Source organism: Venturia canescens, chromosome 6, assembly GCF_019457755.1.
Source record: "Venturia canescens isolate UGA chromosome 6, ASM1945775v1, whole genome shotgun sequence".
In the NCBI taxonomy this organism is placed as follows: domain Eukaryota; kingdom Metazoa; phylum Arthropoda; class Insecta; order Hymenoptera; family Ichneumonidae; genus Venturia; species Venturia canescens.
Window position 1 is genome coordinate 3,050,841 of NC_057426.1, and position 18,110 is coordinate 3,068,950.

The 18,110-nt window shown below is 36.2% G+C and overlaps 5 protein-coding genes across 8 annotated transcripts; 2 read left to right on the forward strand and 3 right to left on the reverse strand.

Annotated features, from left to right (window-relative positions):
- The first annotated feature begins 458 nt into the window (after positions 1-458).
- Positions 459-8,140, forward strand: frtz (WD repeat-containing and planar cell polarity effector protein fritz). Of its 2 annotated transcripts, XM_043421573.1 has the most exons (15): positions 459-670; positions 1,113-1,261; positions 1,733-1,862; positions 1,942-2,119; positions 2,211-2,404; positions 2,653-2,753; positions 3,790-3,904; positions 4,032-4,241; positions 4,352-4,515; positions 4,604-4,711; positions 4,849-5,181; positions 5,277-5,446; positions 5,713-7,310; positions 7,567-7,702; positions 7,856-8,140. In XM_043421573.1, the coding sequence occupies exons 2-15, from the start codon at positions 1,179-1,181 to the stop codon at positions 7,939-7,941; spliced, it is 3,606 nt and encodes a 1,201-aa protein (XP_043277508.1). In that variant the 5' UTR covers positions 459-670; positions 1,113-1,178; the 3' UTR covers positions 7,942-8,140. The 2 variants fall into 2 exon arrangements, with proteins under 2 accessions (XP_043277508.1, XP_043277509.1); XM_043421574.1 differs by lacking the exons at positions 459-670; positions 1,113-1,261; positions 1,733-1,862; positions 1,942-2,119 and adding an exon at positions 2,841-2,910 and having other exon boundaries at positions 2,386-2,404.
- Positions 2,506-3,631, reverse strand: LOC122412200 (protein Flattop). Its single transcript, XM_043421592.1, has 2 exons — positions 3,362-3,631; positions 2,506-3,293 (listed from the first exon to the last, which is right to left on the reverse strand). The coding sequence occupies exons 1-2, from the start codon at positions 3,557-3,559 to the stop codon at positions 3,030-3,032; spliced, it is 462 nt and encodes a 153-aa protein (XP_043277527.1). The 5' UTR covers positions 3,560-3,631; the 3' UTR covers positions 2,506-3,029.
- On the reverse strand, positions 7,963-10,620 carry mRpL48 (mitochondrial ribosomal protein L48). 2 transcript variants are annotated; one of them, XM_043421590.1, is made up of 5 exons: positions 10,428-10,620; positions 9,232-9,293; positions 8,834-8,917; positions 8,630-8,763; positions 7,963-8,434 (listed from the first exon to the last, which is right to left on the reverse strand). In XM_043421590.1, exons 1-5 carry the CDS (start codon positions 10,603-10,605, stop codon positions 8,149-8,151), a joined length of 744 nt encoding a protein of 247 aa, XP_043277525.1. In that variant the 5' UTR covers positions 10,606-10,620; the 3' UTR covers positions 7,963-8,148. The 2 variants fall into 2 exon arrangements, with proteins under 2 accessions (XP_043277525.1, XP_043277526.1); XM_043421591.1 differs by lacking the exon at positions 10,428-10,620 and having other exon boundaries at positions 9,127-9,335.
- imd (immune deficiency) lies at positions 9,367-14,330 on the forward strand. Its single transcript, XM_043421585.1, has 4 exons — positions 9,367-9,699; positions 11,700-12,063; positions 12,161-12,489; positions 12,817-14,330. Exons 2-4 carry the CDS (start codon positions 11,700-11,702, stop codon positions 12,967-12,969), a joined length of 846 nt encoding a protein of 281 aa, XP_043277520.1. The 5' UTR covers positions 9,367-9,699; the 3' UTR covers positions 12,970-14,330.
- Positions 13,443-17,167, reverse strand: dnk (deoxynucleoside kinase). 2 transcript variants are annotated; one of them, XM_043421586.1, is made up of 4 exons: positions 16,988-17,167; positions 15,799-15,995; positions 15,411-15,660; positions 13,443-15,139 (listed from the first exon to the last, which is right to left on the reverse strand). In XM_043421586.1, exons 1-4 carry the CDS (start codon positions 16,998-17,000, stop codon positions 14,814-14,816), a joined length of 786 nt encoding a protein of 261 aa, XP_043277521.1. In that variant the 5' UTR covers positions 17,001-17,167; the 3' UTR covers positions 13,443-14,813. The 2 variants fall into 2 exon arrangements, with proteins under 2 accessions (XP_043277521.1, XP_043277522.1); XM_043421587.1 differs by lacking the exon at positions 16,988-17,167 and adding an exon at positions 16,154-16,471.
- Positions 17,168-18,110: the final 943 nt, after the last annotated feature.

The window sequence follows — 18,110 nt, forward strand, 5'->3', positions numbered from 1 at the left end:
AGATGAATGGAGAAAAAGAAATAAACATTTCTCTCCTATAGACCGGAGTCAAGGTGAATACATTGTATGAGAAAAAGATAAAATAGAGTATTATGCGTGAGCGTGTATTTGTAAATACGAATGAGCAAATTTGAGCGACCTTTTTGATCCTGTATATAATACGGCGCCATATATCCTATATCGAAACATCAATAATAATAATAATAATAATAACGATAATATTAATAACCACAATGCCGCGCTTTACTATTATGGTTTATTGCAAAATTTGGACTATGAATTTTCGGTGAAAATAGAATTGTGGTCAAAGCATCACTTATTGAAAAACATTTTTATTCATTGCGATCATTCTTTGACCAAATTTTCAAGTTCATTCGATTATCCGTCCAGGCGCTCCTCAACTTTTTTTTACTTATGAATCGTCGACGCTCGATTTTACCATCGTGGTAATGAAAATAATTTATTTCCTTCAATGCAAATTGACGAGTAGTGAAACATACCGTGTCCAGCAGACTCCGTTGTTGTGTTCTTTATAGCTGCCGATTTTTTCATCGTATCGATCAGCAAATATAATATCAATAATAACAGTGGCTCGATCACTACCTCATCAAAGAGGATTGTTTGTGGATTTCAAACACGAAGCTTATAATCGATCGGAATCGCAGCAGTCGTAAGCGTTGAATTGAAATTTTATTTTCTCATTTATGAATATATTCTTTATAAATACAAATTGATACGAGCCGTTACTGAATAGACACGGCATGCAGTGAAATTCATAGAAATAAACAGCGAAATGATTTTGCTGATTTCGTATTCATTAGAAAATTTGCAAAAGTCAAGTTCGTTGAAAATAATGACGGGATATATTTTCAATCACTCCGATGAGTGGGTTACCGAGAACGATTGTAGAAAAGACTCGTTGAGCTGGGTCGAAGGACCCTCTTTGATCGGTAGGATGAAAATTATGGGAAAAACACTAGGACTAATGTCAGGGTCTCTAGAGTTCTAGTGTTTTTCGGACAATTAACGACAGATGCACAACGTCAACATAACCTCTTCTATATTCGACAACAAATTTAACCTATACTCTGTCATTTTCATTTCCTTTGTAGTACGTCTAAAAAATAGATGAAGTCTACCGATGTCTTCAAATACCTGAGAATTTGTACGAATTAAAAATGTTCGTCCTCTTAGGCGATATTAATTTTTGGAGTTTGAGTGAAGATATTAACATCAAGGACACAGATTTTGGAGCGTTCAAGTAAGTTTGTTGGATAGGGAATCTACATGTAAATAAAAAAAATTAACAAATTCAAAATTGCAAACACTACTGAATTGAAACGTTCCATGAGGAAACCAAATTTGGAAAAAATTAAATTGATATAATTCAACTGATAAAAAAGAAACTTGAAAAAAGTACAACGCTTGCTATTTTTTGAGTGTGTACAAGCCAACACAAATTAAATTTAAACTCTCAGTGGCGAAGGGCTCTATGAGGTGCGTTAGGATAAAGGAAATGAAACAAAACAGAACTATCAGCAACTTTTTCCTATACTTTAATATTAATAAAGAAAAAAAAATGATCAATGGAATTTTGACCAATTGAACAGCTGATAAATTATAGGCTTACATGAATAAGATGAGCCATAGAGAGACCTTGATTCTGCATGAATGAAACCTTGTTTATTTTACTACCACATAGTAATTTGTTAAAAAATTCAAATGATCATAGATACCATGAAAAACGTATTGACGGATTATATGAAGAAGGGAAAAGATCATATTGTCAAAAGCGAGGCATGGTCTCCATACTCCAGAACAAAAAAGGCAACAAACTCAAAGATGGTATCAAGTATTTGGAGGTAAAATATTTTGCTCATTAAGCAGTTTCTTCCAAATATGACAGTTTTTCTGCTATAGTGGAAACTGTTTCTTTTCCAGGATCAATTGCGTGACCATACGACTGTTTACTGTCAATGGCATGACGAAAGCACTGTTGAATTAATGCTCAACACAGGTTTACTCATTTACATTCAAATCAACCTTCTCACAGCAGACATACAAAAAATTATGTTCGACAAATACTTAGTGGGGAAAATTTCTGACCACGTTTCTGATGGTAAGAAACTTTACAGAAGAATGAAAATTCCCACACAAATTACTTGGAGAATATTTTGCAGAAAATAATTTAACTTTTGGTTTGATTTCAGTAACCATGACAAAAAATCACTTAGTTTTCACTCACAACGATAGCCAGGTCACTGTCGTACATTTTACAAAGTCTAAAAGATCAATTTTCGACAAAATTAGTAAATTGGAACCTCGTTTGTCCATTGTTGAACTTTCCATTCCAAGCGGACGTCGACAAGATAAGAAAATATGTATCAACAGGAGCGGAGATTTAGTGAGTTGATTTTTTTCAGAATGCACTTTACAGAATCTTTTGATATATTGAAAGTTTAATGAAATTAAAAAATTGAACGAATTCAAATTTCTTCGTTCATGTTTCACAAAATCCCTTACTCATGCACGATTCCATTCAAAATTCCTTTTATTCGTTGATCAATGTGGCTATTCACCAATAAAAAATAGTAATACATATCTGTGGCTGTGATTACAATGCGTGAAACCCTAATAAAAACGCGTAAGCAGATTTTAGTATGGTGGAAATCATCTATGAATGAGGTTTATCCGTGGAGTCCAGCAGTTAAAGACCATGATCGAGCGAATGTACATCTTTATCGTTTGACCGGGTATGTAAAAAAGTTTGGAAAAAGGGCAAAGAATAATGATACTTAAAATTCTCAACTAATTTCGTAAATATTACGCTTTCATTGTAGAATTAATATGGAGTAGCAGAAACTTATCGGATCAATGAATTTGGGGCAGTATGGTTTTGGGTTTAGTTCGGTAGGTTATTTCTATCGCTTTCTTCTCCAATTTAACAGTTTTGCCAATTCATACCACTGTTTTCAGATGTCAATGATTCTCAGTTAAAATTTATCTGTTACTGGATAATTCTTCAAAATTCATTCTTGTTGTTCTTCATTTTTTGTTGGCACCGGTGTTTCAGCAGCTCCAAAGCCCAGGCTCGCTCTCGTTGTCTTTTCAACAATCTCAGCTTCTTTCGCTTTTGACTTTGTCTTCTTCTTCGAATTTGTTGCTCCGTTTTCAGAGCAAAGTTCTGCGTAGTGTTTTTTATGTGCTTCCCAAGCAGCACGTTTGTGTTTTTGTGTGTCAGACAGTTTGTTAGCCATTTCCCTACTGATTCTCTTTGGCAGTTGCCAAGTGCCCTAACACCGGTTTATTTGATAATTAACAATTCTCATTTTCACTTCAGCTTTTTTTCTACGTTTTTTACCTTGTAATCGCCCCAAGGAGATCTTTTTGATCTTGGCTTATCCGGTAGTATATGCCCAGAGTTATCAGTCAAAAAAGTTGTCGGCCTGCAATGTTTCCAACAAGGCCATCGTGGATGCCAATTCGGAACTTCCCAATTTCCAAGCATGTGCGGCTTGAACGTATCTTCTGCCCAATTCGCATGCCAGAATTGTGACATTTTTTTACTCTTTCCCCCCCAAATCTCAGTCTCAAAATGAAAATTTTTCCCTTGCCAGATGAGTCTCACTTGTTACCACTGTTACTATGTTTCTGAGTTGCTTCGTTACCATGGTTACTAATTCAAATTGAAATACGTTTAATCAATTGTCAAATGAACAAATCAACAACCTGTTACTTTTCTTTTGATGACACCCTCATAGGATAATTATCACGATGATTCATTTTCAGTACGAAGTTCGAACTGATTTGTCATCTTCGAACCGAATTCGATCCACTCTGCATTACCTTCAATGGTCGACATGAGAATGTTATTCATTCGGTGGAACAAAAAGTTTCGCGGAAAGTGAGTCATTGAATCACATTTCAATTGTTTTCATCAATTATTCTGGAATTTCTCGTATATTTGGATCGAATATATAACGACCGAATAATTGAAAAAAAAATGATTGAAAAATATGATTTTCCACCAGGGCGAAGTAACGATCGAATGGCAAACCTACGAAGTTTCGCAGCAGGACAAATTGCAAAGGATAGAAGTCATTTCTGTCCCTCTGCCTACACACACGAGCTGTGCAATTTTTTCACCGAATCAAGACATGCTATTGTTGTGTTGCATTGATGGCTCCATAACTTTACACGATCATAACAAAGGCACGAGCAACAGTGTGAAAGCTCCATTCGTGAGTAAAATAAGCAATACAAGGAATTGAAATTGCATAAAATTTGCAATATATAACGAAATTATTGAATAAAAGTCTCTGCAACTTGAAAATCATTTTCGAATCCTAAGATTCCAACTTTGGCTTCGTGGCACAGCGACGGTTTTGTTTTTACCATCGGCAATGATCGAGGCCAATTTCAACATTACGATATTTCCCTCGCAACCATCAAGAGCCAGATGCTTAACGACGATTCTACTCCAGCAATAATATTCGATCTATCCACGTATTTCAGGTGAGCTCAATAAAATAATAGTCAAAAGAAGTATTGCACTGAGGAATAAAAAAATCAATTACCCTGAAATTGATAAATCTGTTGACAGGAGCCAGCCTGCGTTGATGCGAATGATTTGGAACAAGAAATCTGATTCGGGCACTTACAGTAATCATTACAACAACGGGAATGCATTATTTTTACTTCTTTTTGAACGGTAATGACAAAAAAGTGTTGGACTTTAAAACAATATTTTTCATTTCCATAATCAATTCCACGAATTCGATTTCAATGGCGATTCTTATACAATTGATGAAAGCGAAGTTTCACTTGCAACGAATCGAATATTTTTAGGGGTCCTTTGGGCGTCATAAGAATAATTGAAGGCAACAATTTATCGGGCGATGTATTGATATGCAGAAATTTGAATGATCAACACGTTGACCGTGCTACATCGCTATTATTATCGATGAATTGGGATACACATCCACGAGCCTGTATGCATTCTCTCAATCAAATATTGAACTATTTGTTTAAACTAAAATTGACCCCGGAACGAGAAAGTTTCATACAGAATGCATTGGGAAGTTTTCACGTGCCTATTCGACCGATAAGCCAAGCAGTCGAAGACGAGTATGGGGATGAAATCAGGGATTTGACTAGAAGATTTTTTCATCATCTCATAAGGTACATTTTTAGAAGAAACTTTGAGTGTGTTCGGTTTTGTCAGAGAATGTAATACTTCAGAATTTTAAGGTTCATTTATTTGTTTCATTTAATAGATATCGACTGTTCGAAAAAGCCTTCAGATTGGCCATAGACCTGAGCGACCATGATCTTTTTATGGATATTCATTTTTATGCTCTCGTGATGAAGGACATGGAAATGGCAACAGCCGCCAAAGAGAAGGCACAAAATGTTCTAAGTCGATCAAATAGTTGCAGTAGTTCCCGTAAGTTTTTTTCCAGTAATATTGGAAAATAAATAAAATAGTAATTCGTGATACACGAATGGTAAAAAATTTATTAGTTTCTAAATAAGTTGAAAATGAATCGCTCCAAGTGCTTTTTTTCTATTTTTTTTACATGATTTTGAAGTAATTCGAATTTTTTTCTAAGATTCTTGGAATATTTTTGTACTTTTTACTCGATCTCGTTTATTTTTGTCTTGGAAATTTCGATCGAGTATGCAAGTCTCATTTAATTTGCTCTATTTCAGATTCCACATGTTCCCGAGCATCCTGTTCGCTGTGCTCGGATTCGATAAGTGACAAAGAAACAGAATCTTACAGCGGGGAGAGCGAGAGTGAGGATTCACCGAAAAGAATTAAGTCGAAATTCCATCCAGGGCCAAAACACTCGTCAAGGATTTCCTTCAACAAAATTCCATCTTTGCCAATGATTAATCCATCTTCCCTGAAAAACAGTGGTATCATGTCAACGTCGTTCAACGACATTTCCCCCTCAAAAACTGAGAGCTTAATGTCCACAGCATTTAACATCCCAACGGGGAGTGTGGCTGATTCGATGATGAATCCTTCCCCGTTGTCACTGCCAAAACCACTCTGTTCAAATTTTACTCGACGTCAACCTTACCGACTTAACAGCAGTGCAATGAACTCTTCACTGGGAAAAAATTCACAGTCGTACGACAATTTAAATGATGATTTGCTGTCCTCGACTTTTGGCAATCTTCGTATTTTGGGACTGGGACAACACGATCGTTCGTACGCCAAATCCACAGGCAATGTTTCTCAAAGTCCGAAAATCGAGGATAATCTGTTGGACGGAACCATAGCCCAGGATTTAATATCAACCAGATTCGATTCTATAGAACCCAATTTAGTGATTCCCGAAGTTTCTCGTACGTCTTCAACCTCGATACTCGACAAAATTGATTCCAACGTTATGTCGACGTCTTTTAGTAATTTGTCTCTAAACGCAATTTGTGAGAATAGCGCAACCTCCTTATTTCGCAATGGTAACATTGCTCATCAATTGTCCACCGAAATCCCTCACGTTTCCTTCCACAATTCATTGGGTACCAGTAAACCGTCTTACACTACGGGAAAAATGAATAAACTTTCGTTTTTCAATTCCTCCAATAATTTTATGTCCACCTCCTTCAATGACCCTGACGATCTCGGCCTTCAATCTTTAGACGCGAAAAACGATTTACGAAATTATCAAATCTCTAGTTCCAACACTTCGGTACACAAGGATTTAGACCTCGAGTCTATTCCTCCACCCCCAACAATGACCACTTCACTCGCTAATTATCTCAATAACTTGCCGAAAAAAACGTCTACTCTCGTGCGAAATCCCACCGGAATGCCAGACATAAATGAGACCACCGTTAAGTTTCCTGTTTCACGACCAAATCCACATTCTCAAATGCTCCAAAGACAATCTTCGGTCGCTAGTATTTTACAGAGCCAACATAGGAACAATAATTTACAACCAATCAGAAACTACCGATTGAATTACGATCTCGACTACGTTCCTTTTTATGAAAGCTCAGAAAAGCTTGATTACCAGTCTCCGGTCAATTGCGACGTCGCAAACCTTCCCACCATTACCAATTTTTCCACGCCTTATCACTCTCCGGTGAAAATAAATGACACCAAATCTTCTAGAATACCACAGAATCCTAGCAGAGACAAAAAAAATCCTATTACTCTTACTACACTCCCGATACAGTCTGCTTCCAACTCGAAAACTAATGTCTCCCAAAATTCTATGGACTCACTCGTCTCAAGCGAAAAACCTAAAGTCAAGTTTTCCAATACTGTGACTCATATTCTCGTGCCTGGAACGGTGAGAATTTTCGTTATTTTTTTCCAATGTTAATAATTCCGTCATTCAAATTTTATGAATTTAATCGTCGGAATATCAATTATCCCAAAAAACTTGAGAAGTTGTTGAAAAAATGGTTGAATGAAAATTCATCTAAAATCTGAATTCGTATGTTCAGTTTCTTAAACTGAACGTAAATCCTCTTTTTTCACAATTTCTCTAGCATAGGAAGCTCGACTCGGAATAATCTGATAATTTTTTGTCATAATTGTTCCAGGGCCAGGCGTATCGACCTATTCAAAAACGTTCGGTGACTCAATTGCATCCAATGGATCCAAAGAGAGAATTAGCTGAAAGTTTACCATTGTGTCTTGGAAACGAGGATTACTTGAAAGATTTTCAGCCATTGTCAAGTAAGAAAAGAGAAAAAAATTTAGTTGAGCCAATTGGAAAAAATGTTTGACAAGTTCAAGTCATTGTGAATAGTTGTAATGAGAATGACTTTTTTCCAAAAACCTTGGATATACTAATCCCTTAATATCGAATGAATTCTGAAATTTTTCCAGGAGATGAGGAGTTGGAACGATCAAAAGAATCATCGAGAACAGAGGAAGCGGCAAAGATCAAAGTCGTCCACTTTGGGTTATTGTAAAATAAAAAAAGCGAATCTCAATTATTAATATAAAGTTAAGTCTAATTATAGTTGTACATAGATATATTACAATTGTTCTACTTGCTCAACCAGCAATCAAAAATGATATTTTAGTGATTTTTTTTACACACACATACCAATATTTTATATGAGACACAATGGAAAAAAAAGAAATGGATGAAACTGTTACATCACTGAACTCACTGGTTATTTATTTTTATCCCCCACTGTTTCCAATTCTGCTTTCAAATTTAATAGTTCAGTGTCCGGCACGTAACGCTTCAGTTCGTAATTGGGATCGTAATAATCTATTGAAAATGTTACTCCTTCTGGCACCGCTGCTTCCATCGCTCTCAATAGCAAGGGATATTGAGTGGCTGACATCTCTACCTGTATGTTTCTCTCGTATTCATTCAGTGAATATTCGGTCAGGAGTACCGAGCTGTGTGGCTTTAATCTTTGGATCTTCAAACACTTTGGTGGAAATGCCCAACTACATGATCAAAATGAACTTAATTAAGCATTCATTTGTATTAAATTACAATCTACTTGTAAAAAAAATATCATTTTGTAAAGTTCATTGAAATAGTCAATAATAGAAAGTTATGAAAACTTTGGTATAAACTTCCTTGGATTATCAAAATTCGGCTGAGTTTGAAAAACGAAGAATAATAAAATGACATAATACCTGTTTTCAATGTCGATGTCCAAAGAATCTGTCAAAGTACCAATCAATTTCTGGAAACTTTCCAGCTTTGGATAATCGAAACTTTTCAGTTGTATGTTCAATAGCGGATATAAAGGGATTTTTGATTTTCCTGTCTGTGAAAAGGTTTCAGTTTCAATGTGCTCATTCAATAAGACACAATTTTTTCACCATAAATTTAATTACCTCAAGATAATCTGGAATATATAAACTGTAAAATCTTGGCAGTGAGAATCGATGCATTGCAATGGATCGTCCAACTCCTAAAAGCTGTATGGATAAAAAAGTTATGAGAAAATCATTGCGAATCATCCGTTAAATCCTAACGATTGTTATATTTCTAATTATTGTAGGAACAGTTTTTTTCCCCAATAAGTTAAAACTTTGAAATCCATTCTTTGAAGAATCTTTTTTTGAGGTTACATCGAAATAAAACCTGGGACACAGCATGAAAATAGTTAACGATTGATTTTCAATACCTGTTTGAATCCTTGAATTGCCATGATCGTTATTATGATTTGTTAATCCTTAATTAATACATAAATATAGTTTAAATTCAAGAAGTGAAACAGCGAACTGCACACCTCGAACAGACGACACTCGACCGCTTTAAAACTCGAATCACGTGACTTCCACTTGCTTTCGTCTGTAGGAGAGATCGAGAGAACCAAGTCAGAATCATGAGTGAGTCGGTGAATAATTCAGTTCCTTGCGATTGATAAACGCAACAGGTCGCATAAGTCATTGTGAATAAAATTTTTAAATAAAAATAAACAAAAAAATAACATGTTTATGTAGCCTGTGTAAACTCTATAAAAATAGTTACTAGAAGAAATTAATAATCTCACGAATAACGATCGAAAACCAAACCACGCGAGTTATAATTTAACGTCATAATTTGTTGAATAATTGAATTTGTGTCATCAATGCATTTTATTTTACGTTCTCGAGTGTACGAAGATTCAACTAAATAATAATAAAGTTACAATCACATTGCTCGTTCTGGACGACCGACCTAAACTCTTCCAACTTGTATTTTTTTATATATACGTGTAAGTTTCTATACGAAAATATAACGTTAAATTTCATACTCGTTTTTGATAAAATAATTTTTAATTCGCAGTTGATTTACTTTCGTAGATCCGGTAACATTGTTCAGTAAAACTGAGCTCAAAGTCCATTTCCGGATTTTGTATTCAGTAAATAAATCTGATAAGCACGATATTTCGATCAGGCAAAAAAATAACGCGCTATTCAATCGAATTATGCTACGAAGCAAAACTAGATGGGCCAATTGAGAATTTTTTCAGTTTTCTCACGTTTCTCATTTTCAACGAGTGAAACAACTTCGGAACATTGTTAGAAGCATGCAAAAAGTCAATTAATCGTCGAGTACACAGAACATTCGAAGTGGGGAAACACACTGTTTGACAAGCAGATGCAGTTCCAATTGTTTTTTCATCCTTTTTCCTTCAACATCGTCATAAACACATATCTCATCATAATGGCCTTCGTAAATCTTTCGAACACACACACACACACAGTTTAATGATACACGTGTGACGAAAACAAAGAAAACTTTGAGCCTTTTCGTATAAAAATTCCAAGCATGTCAAATTTACATTCTTTCCTCCGTGCTGAAAAGGAATATTCGGAATTCCGAAAAACAAAGAAAAAATATTCGGTGGGCGCTCGAACCGCAGCGTTTCTTTGTCCGAATATTCATTCTGTTTGAGAAAAGCTTACACGCGTAGCAACAATAATGATAACTGGAACGTACAATGGAAAGGGCTCCATGGTTTATCGATCGTCCGACCCAAAAATACTGTTTTGGCCGTTTTTTTTCGTCGCAATAAAAATTCAGCAGTGTTCTCAGCGATCCTCGTGTTCCCGTCTTTCTTCGAAATTCCCCGACACCGTGTAATGCATCGTGCATGGGTATACAAATATATTTTCATGCGTATGCATCGACACATGCCATTTATTTATAATAATAAAATGCTCGAGCGAAACTGGTTTTGCCCGCAGTGGAAAACCCAAGCGAGTTTCAGCGCTCGCACATTTTTGTGCAAAGCTCGAACTTATCGATTGATAAACGAGAACGAATTTCGAAATAATACATTTTTTTAATTTTCAAAATGGTCGCGAAATCTCGCCTCCGTTGAGTTCACGATTAGAATTCGTTAGAAGATAAAGAACGTTTTTGGTCTACTTTTTCGGCAGACTTTCGATCATATTTGCTTCGTTAATCGTAGAGCGATCGTTCATTATCAGAAATCTTATCCAAAAGAGACAGAAAGGAAGACTCGTGTCACCGAGCGATGCGTTCTTCGCGATTATCATTTCGTCACGTTTAATCATTTTTATCACACGCGTCCGGTGTGTCGAAGAATTTAAAAAAAATGAATTGACTGACATTTTGCACATTTGAAGACGAAGTGAATAAAATAAACGCAAAAAAACACGATTCGGCAAAAATTGAGAAAAAACGACACTTCGAGGCATCGCAATAAGGAAAAATCGTCTCAATTGACGATCAAACGGAATAATCGCTTCGCAGATTTCCGACGGGTTGGCCCAAGCGCTTCTGAACGATTTGTTATCGTTTTCCGCTCGAACAAGGATCAAGTTCAGTCGAATTGCATCATCGCACGAGTCAGCTTAACCCATTTATTTATTTCTCACATTTCTGTCTCTCCGGTGATTCGCAAACGACGTTCAATATTTTTTAGTTCATTTTTGCCATTTTGGTCCCGATTCCCCTTTTTTTTCAAGTGTTCCGTCGATTTGAGTCGTCGGAAGATAACGCACTCGACACTGACTGCTCGCGCCTCCGAGTCCGTTCTCTTCTAAATTGTATCGAACTATTTAAACAACTGGTGCCTTACTTTCGACCAATTAATTCTTTTCGAGTGAAAAATGCCGGCAAAATTCGTGTCTCGAATCACTCGATTCGTCAGAATTTGATTTTTTCATGTGAAATGTGAATTTCAACTGCAAATTTGGGATCGTGCGATTCGGGTTCGCTCACATCGTTTTTTTCGCACTTCAGATGTTCGACTTTGCGAATAAGAGAAAAATGCCAATACTCGCTGATTTATCGCGACGACTCCGTCTCTTAACGACCGACGCGAAGCCCGATCCACCCAGAATTCCCTCCAAGGATAACACCAACAATTTGTTACCTTCGCCGAGCGACTCCAATCAAAAATCCCAACCAACCACACCGGACGTCAAGGACAGCAGGGAAGCTCCTAAAAACCCTCTTGACCCAAGAGGATCGAATTCGGACGCGAACTCGGAGGACGAGGGCGATCGTCCGGGCTTGGGAAATGACAGGTCTGCCAGTGGGGGTAAAAAAGAATGGAAAGACTCGAAAAATGCACGATTTAAAACAAAAATTCCCTACAAAGCTGGTAACTTCTCTCAAATATTTGACATTCTCGATGAAATTTCGGAAATTCTTTGAAATTTAGTAATAATCGAATAAATTTATGCATTTTTTACGAACAGCTCAAACAGCCAATGTTGTAAATTACAACATAATCAATTCGAACGGTGTTAAAATTGGAGCTACGAGAACGTACGTCTGCAATGTAAATCAATGCACGAAAAATTCGAAAGAATCGTGCGGTACGAGCTCGACGAAAGGAAAGTTAAAAACGATGCCAAAAACAGTTGAAGATCTCAGCACGTGCGAACAAGAAATAACGGTCGATGATATGTTCGTTATTAAAACCCACGTAGGTCATGGTTGGAGAGACGTCGTCAGACGTCTCGGTTATTCCGAAGGTCAACTCGACCAGTTTGAGGAAAACTATAAAGAGAAGGGAATCGACGAGGTAGGAATTTTGAGCTCAGCTCCAACGTCACAAAAACTGTGATGCATTGATCGTTGATAAAAAAATTCGCAATCAATTTTCCTAGGATTTTCAATCCGCAAATTAATCTGCATTTGTTGACTCAATTAATGATAATTCCCATTTATTTTCGTCGGGAAAATATTCTGAAATCTTTCAAATAGCATTTTAATATTTCTAAATCGCTAGCACGAAACAACAAAAAATCCATTTTTACATATTTTTTAATGCAAAGTGCAGAAGTTTGACATAAAAAATCGATTGTCCTCGTGCTACTGATTCAACTGTTTTTCTCTCTCTTCTCAAAAGGTCATTTATCAGGCGCTATTGGACTGGAAACAAGCGAACACGAAAAAAGCGCAAATCGGTGTCCTAACGAGGACACTTTGGTCCTGTCGTGAGTACGACTGCGCCGAAAGATTAGCAGCAGCAGCAGCAGCAGTGCAACAAACTCCACCGTAGCGATTTCTAGAAGTATTTTATAAAATTGGACGAACCATTGACAAGAAATGAGCGACGGGTTTTCACATAGTTTTTATCTTGTCTCCGGTACGCATATTTTCGTACGTTTGCAACTGAGAAGTGCGTTAATTTTTCGAAACTTTAGAAATAAGCATTAAATTGTGCTGCCCCCAAACATTCAAGTCTGAAAAGTTTTTCCACGTTTCAGGGGGCCCTTCAGGCCCTTCCAGGAATAAACTTTCAAAAAAACTCGGATTTTTTAGTAGGAAATGAATTCCACAAGATCGTTCTCATGCCCTCTCGCTTTGCCTTCAACTGTCTGGCTAGTGTGGGTGGATAAAGAACAAGTTTTCTTGAGCTGCAATAACTAAAAACTTATCGGGCACAGACCTGATAAAAAAACAGGCTTTTCGTCTCGAAATTTGATGCTCAAGTTAGACACCGAAATCAAATAATTTTCTACAAATTCCGAATTACTTGTATCATTTGCTTAAGTTTTTATTTCGAGTCACGACTCAACGTTTTTCTTTCCTAGATAAACAGGATACAGCTCTGATACGGCTTTTTATAAATTACTCAATGATTTTTCTTATAAATTTAGTTTATTTGTTCGTTCTAATGTTTGAGGGTCAACCGTAGGCCTCGAAAATTCATTTTTTCTATCACGAATCCGAAAACAGAGTTCAAAACGATTTCAATCTTTTTACCATTACCAAATGTTCACACATAAGATTTTGAAGTTCAATGATATCTCGTGATCTTCGTTTCCGGATGACAGAGCAAAAGATAAGCTCCCGTCTGATGAAAATTCAAGAGCAAGAATCTAACTTGTCCTAGAATTGGAAATAAAAATTCTTCGACTGCAAAGAATTCTGTTAGCGAACGTGGGACGGTGGAAATCGAGATCGTTTTGAACCCCATTACTTAGTTACACTCACGACGAAGGACCACGGTGCCGTCTTGTAAATTCAAATCATAAGAATTTCTAGTACGTATTTTCCAGAATTGAAATGTCACAGAGAAGAAGCGGTTCGAACTGAAGTGAAGGATCGCTTAGCTTTTCCCAATCAGTCGAACAGCGTTGGAGATTTGAAATTCAATAATTTGTAGCATTGTGTCTTCAATTCATGGCAACATGTACTAAATTATCGCTAGTTATAGAAAAAAAATATATGTCGAGAGTTATAATGTTTTTCTAAAAGTATGTTTGCGTCTGGACGACCTTTAAGTTTGCCGTAATTAAGTGTATGAAAAAATAGAGATACTGTACTTTTCCAACGTCGTTAGATCCATATGTATATATATAAATTTATATATAAATGCATAAATGCGAAATGTGAATGAATATGTATTAACAATCATGTGATGTGGTCAATGATTTATTCCTAATTATAAAAGTTAATGCGAACTCTGTGAAATCCTTTCATTTTGTGGACTTTTCGAAAGATTCAAAAATTCAACGGTTGTTTGGAAGTCTTAGTTTCGAGAAATTATACGTTCAAACTCGAGGACAATAGCCTTTTGAGATCATTGCACTCCGTCAATTTTTCTAAGTACACCAGCCTGTTTTTTCTAATTGAATTATAGTCTTCTAGACGCTCACAACTATCGCGGCAATAATGAATCAAGAATTTTTCACCACGGTGCGTTGGGAAAAGAAACAATAATTGCAGTCCTCGTTTTGAATGATCTTGAAGTTTTGAATAAAGGATCAAATGTTTAATGTGGATTTTCAACGATACCCACACTTAAAGAATAATTCGAAAGCCGAAATCTGATTTTTCTGGTTACTTTTTTAGTCACTTGATTGGCACGTCAGTACTGATCATTGAAAGACAACTTATCTAGTCTGATGAACCCGCTGCTATTTTTTTCGACTTGCAGGGCGAAGTCGCGCTTATTGGTATCCTATTTTCCACTTCCATACTCGTTTGCCTCTCAAATATTCGATTTTTACAATCCTCAAACTGCTCAAACATCTCCTCCAAGTTTTGATCCGCGTCTAGAATAATAACTGGTGCTGGTACAGGAAATAATGTTTTCTTGTACAACCACTCGTCGTGAACTTCGTGTACTTGTCTTAGATATTCCAACGATACGCAATCCTCTTCTCTTCGTGCTCTTTGGCGAATTCTGTCGTACACAATGTCCGGAGAACTCCTCAGATAAACTGTTAAAAATCAAATTACTTTAATCATCCATAATGTTCAGTGCATTTTAAGGCCCAAACTTTATTAAACTCAACTCATTCTTTAAACGCTTTCTACGAATAAGAGCTTTGATCGGAAGCTGCAATTTTCATGAATGTTAAATTGTCAACACAGATTGAAAATTTTTCTGTCATCACAGTGTTCAACTGATATTGGCTAACGTTGGTTTACATTTTTTTGTCGAGAGCTCTTTTTTTAAATTTATGTGTTAACAATATAATTTAGTCTCACCGATAAGATCCGTTTCAATGGCTGCATTACTTATGCACCAATCATACCAGTCTTCGAGCACAATAACTTCTACGTTGCTCAAAAGTTGGGTCCGTTTCATATTTTCAATGAAACAACGGGCGCTGTAGACTGATCTTTCCATAACTTTGTAGGGCAATTCAGTCTTGAGTGTATGAAGTTGGAGCATTGTCAACTGTACGTATGATTGAAAGAGAAAACCATATCTTTTTGGATCTTTGTACATTAAGTCCTGAAAAAACAAAAAATAAAACAAATCCCATTACTTCTCAAATCCAGTAAAGTCTCAATCTTTTTTATTCAAATTAAATCATTGAGAAGCTTGGTAATGACAATATGCTGAAATATAACATGTGTTCTGGGGCCTTACCAATAAATTTGCTCCGGAAACATTTCGCCAAAGCTCTACCGGCTCTTGAAGCACCATAGTGTTGTCATATTTTTTGAAATTGTTCAGAAACGTTGTTTTACCACTGCCGATATTGCCCTCAATGCAAACGGTGAAAGGTCTTTTAGAATTTCTGCACGGAGAAGTCATACTGAGAATCAAGCGAAACGTAGCTCTTCCTGCAAGAGATAAAATATTCGAAAATTAAAAAAAAAAACTTGTTACCATTGTTAACCGGACAATGGAAAAACAGAAGCAAAAAAACCAAAAACTGAGAGCTTAAGTTGCTAATGTATGATACAATGATGAGGATTCAACTAAATTGAGAAATACTTACGTCAAAATTTTTTAACAATATATGAGTAAACTATTTTATGATCGTAGACGAAAAATCAACGATCTGACAAAAGACGTTGTTTACAAGAAATCGTGTTAATAAACAAACACAGGGACTTCGAAAAATGCACTTTTTTTTAACGAAAAATGATCTCGTGTTCGTTGAATAAACGTCGTAGAAGAAAAATTAATGTAGTTAATAGAGAAAACCGTAAATAAAAATGTTTCTAACTGATATATTCGTTCTACTGGTGCGTCAGAATTGAATGGAGTACGAACAAAACTGCCAACGTATGTTACTGCCATTCCCGCCAAGTCGTGGATTTGGCGCGAAAAATATTTACAACAGGTTACATCCGGATACGGCGAAAAACGAAAACTTCACTCGGATGGAAGAAATTACGTGCACGAGAAGTCCAATCGTCCAATGTTACACGATGGTTCATTTATTATTCTCGTTTGAGCGATTCAATTGGCTAAGCGAGTTCGTTGAACCAATCGAAACGCTTGAATAACGTGAAAGTACATTTTACCAATAATTATAACGTGTTTTGATAAAGTGAAAAAAGTTCCAAAAATGACAGGTGCCTTCGATTGACAATTTCAAATTCTTGTCGACTAATTCGAAAATATAACAATTGAGTTAAAATGACGAAATTCTGAAATCGCCTGAATGTAAATTTTATTCTTTTTTTACACTTTGTGGTGTATATAAGCCAGCGGAAGTCGTTGTACGAAGCCGTAAAAAGACGCAATTATTTAATTCGCACAAAAATAGATAATTGTTTGGTGCCGGCGATGGAATAACATTTTCTTAGATGCACAGTGCACTCACCGAGAAACGTCATTTTACAGGAAGAACCAACGATTAATGTCGATTCATATGAGATTAATAGTAAACCAAAATACGTGATATCGATGATCCGTTTATATACACCGGCTTCACTACACGAGGATTCCGATGAGGGAAAAAACACAAGGTCACATTTTGGTTCGATTATCGCGTGCACGGTGAGCCTTTCTGTTGATTTAATTAGAACCCGTAACGGCAGATGTCTGCCTCGTCTTTCAAGCTCCGTTGTGATTGGTTATGTGAAGTCATAAATAAAAATATCGTCGACCAATCATTATGAAACTTTTCAAATTTTTAACAGGTTGAACAAACACAACAGCAAGAATTCATTTTGGTAGCACTGAATAGAAGTGCAGTTCTTTATTCAGGCAACTTCAGAGACATGCGACACGAGAACTCGATGCAAAAAATCTGGAGAGTACAGCCTGCGCAGTAGTTCAGCATTGCAAAATATACGATTCAACACACAATTCTAGAATCGAAAATTTTCGCAAGATTTATAGCCAATTTATCACTAGAAATTCAATCGTTCATCTAAACATACATCAGTCAGCGGTTTTATAACTGAAAATTAAAAAGTATGTCGGATTCTAGTGGGGGAAAACGGCATTTGAAACATCGCGATGGACAGTTGTGATTTTATCGCGAGTCGAGGGGGTTGAGATATTTACGTTTACAGTATCACAAATAGCAGTACTGGGATGAGACAACCGATCGAAATAATAGAAGAATAGAAATCGAGGATTTCAAATACACGCATTCGATTGAAAAACTCCACCATAATTATTTTTCGAAGCCAAAAAATCACATAAAAAGTGACTACGCAAAAATTTCCGAAATTCGCACTCTTTTCTCTCTTAAATGAAATGACTCCGCAATAGCCAATCATTGATATTATTTACCGTTAATATTGTATAATTTAGTGAAAAATAAATTTTTCCATCCCAGTCAACACTTCGCGGGCGATTTCTCCCGTTCCTTAACCTTCAATAGCGAATAACGTAAACACACTTTCTTTTCATTCGTATTCCAGGAAAAATTCGAGTTTTAGACTAAAATTTTCATGCCTACCGTAAAATCATCGAAATTCAGGAGATCGTAACAA

Excerpts from the sequence above, each read along its gene's own strand:
- mRpL48 (XM_043421590.1), bottom strand. The coding sequence starts at position 10,605 with ATGAAAATATATTTGTATACCCATGCACGATGCATTACACGGTGTCGG. Across the intron at positions 8,764-8,833 it reads ATATTCCAGATTATCTTGAG|ACAGGAAAATCAAAAATCCC; the intron begins GTAATTAAATTT and ends ACCTTTTCACAG. Across the intron at positions 8,435-8,629 it reads GACATCGACATTGAAAACAG|TTGGGCATTTCCACCAAAGT; the intron begins GTATTATGTCAT and ends TTGATCATGTAG.
- LOC122412200 (XM_043421592.1), bottom strand. The coding sequence starts at position 3,559 with ATGTCACAATTCTGGCATGCGAATTGGGCAGAAGATACGTTCAAGCCG. Across the intron at positions 3,294-3,361 it reads CTCCTTGGGGCGATTACAAG|GGCACTTGGCAACTGCCAAA; the intron begins GTAAAAAACGTA and ends AACCGGTGTTAG.
- dnk (XM_043421586.1), bottom strand. Across the intron at positions 15,661-15,798 it reads TTTCCGGAGCAAATTTATTG|GACTTAATGTACAAAGATCC; the intron begins GTAAGGCCCCAG and ends TTGTTTTTTCAG. Across the intron at positions 15,140-15,410 it reads CATTGAAACGGATCTTATCG|TTTATCTGAGGAGTTCTCCG; the intron begins GTGAGACTAAAT and ends GATTTTTAACAG.
- imd (XM_043421585.1), top strand. The coding sequence starts at position 11,700 with ATGTTCGACTTTGCGAATAAGAGAAAAATGCCAATACTCGCTGATTTA. Across the intron at positions 12,064-12,160 it reads AAAAATTCCCTACAAAGCTG|CTCAAACAGCCAATGTTGTA; the intron begins GTAACTTCTCTC and ends TTTTACGAACAG. Across the intron at positions 12,490-12,816 it reads AAGAGAAGGGAATCGACGAG|GTCATTTATCAGGCGCTATT; the intron begins GTAGGAATTTTG and ends TCTTCTCAAAAG.
- frtz (XM_043421573.1), top strand. The coding sequence starts at position 1,179 with ATGTTCGTCCTCTTAGGCGATATTAATTTTTGGAGTTTGAGTGAAGAT. Across the intron at positions 2,405-2,652 it reads TCAACAGGAGCGGAGATTTA|ATTTTAGTATGGTGGAAATC; the intron begins GTGAGTTGATTT and ends ACGCGTAAGCAG. Across the intron at positions 7,703-7,855 it reads AGATTTTCAGCCATTGTCAA|GAGATGAGGAGTTGGAACGA; the intron begins GTAAGAAAAGAG and ends AAATTTTTCCAG.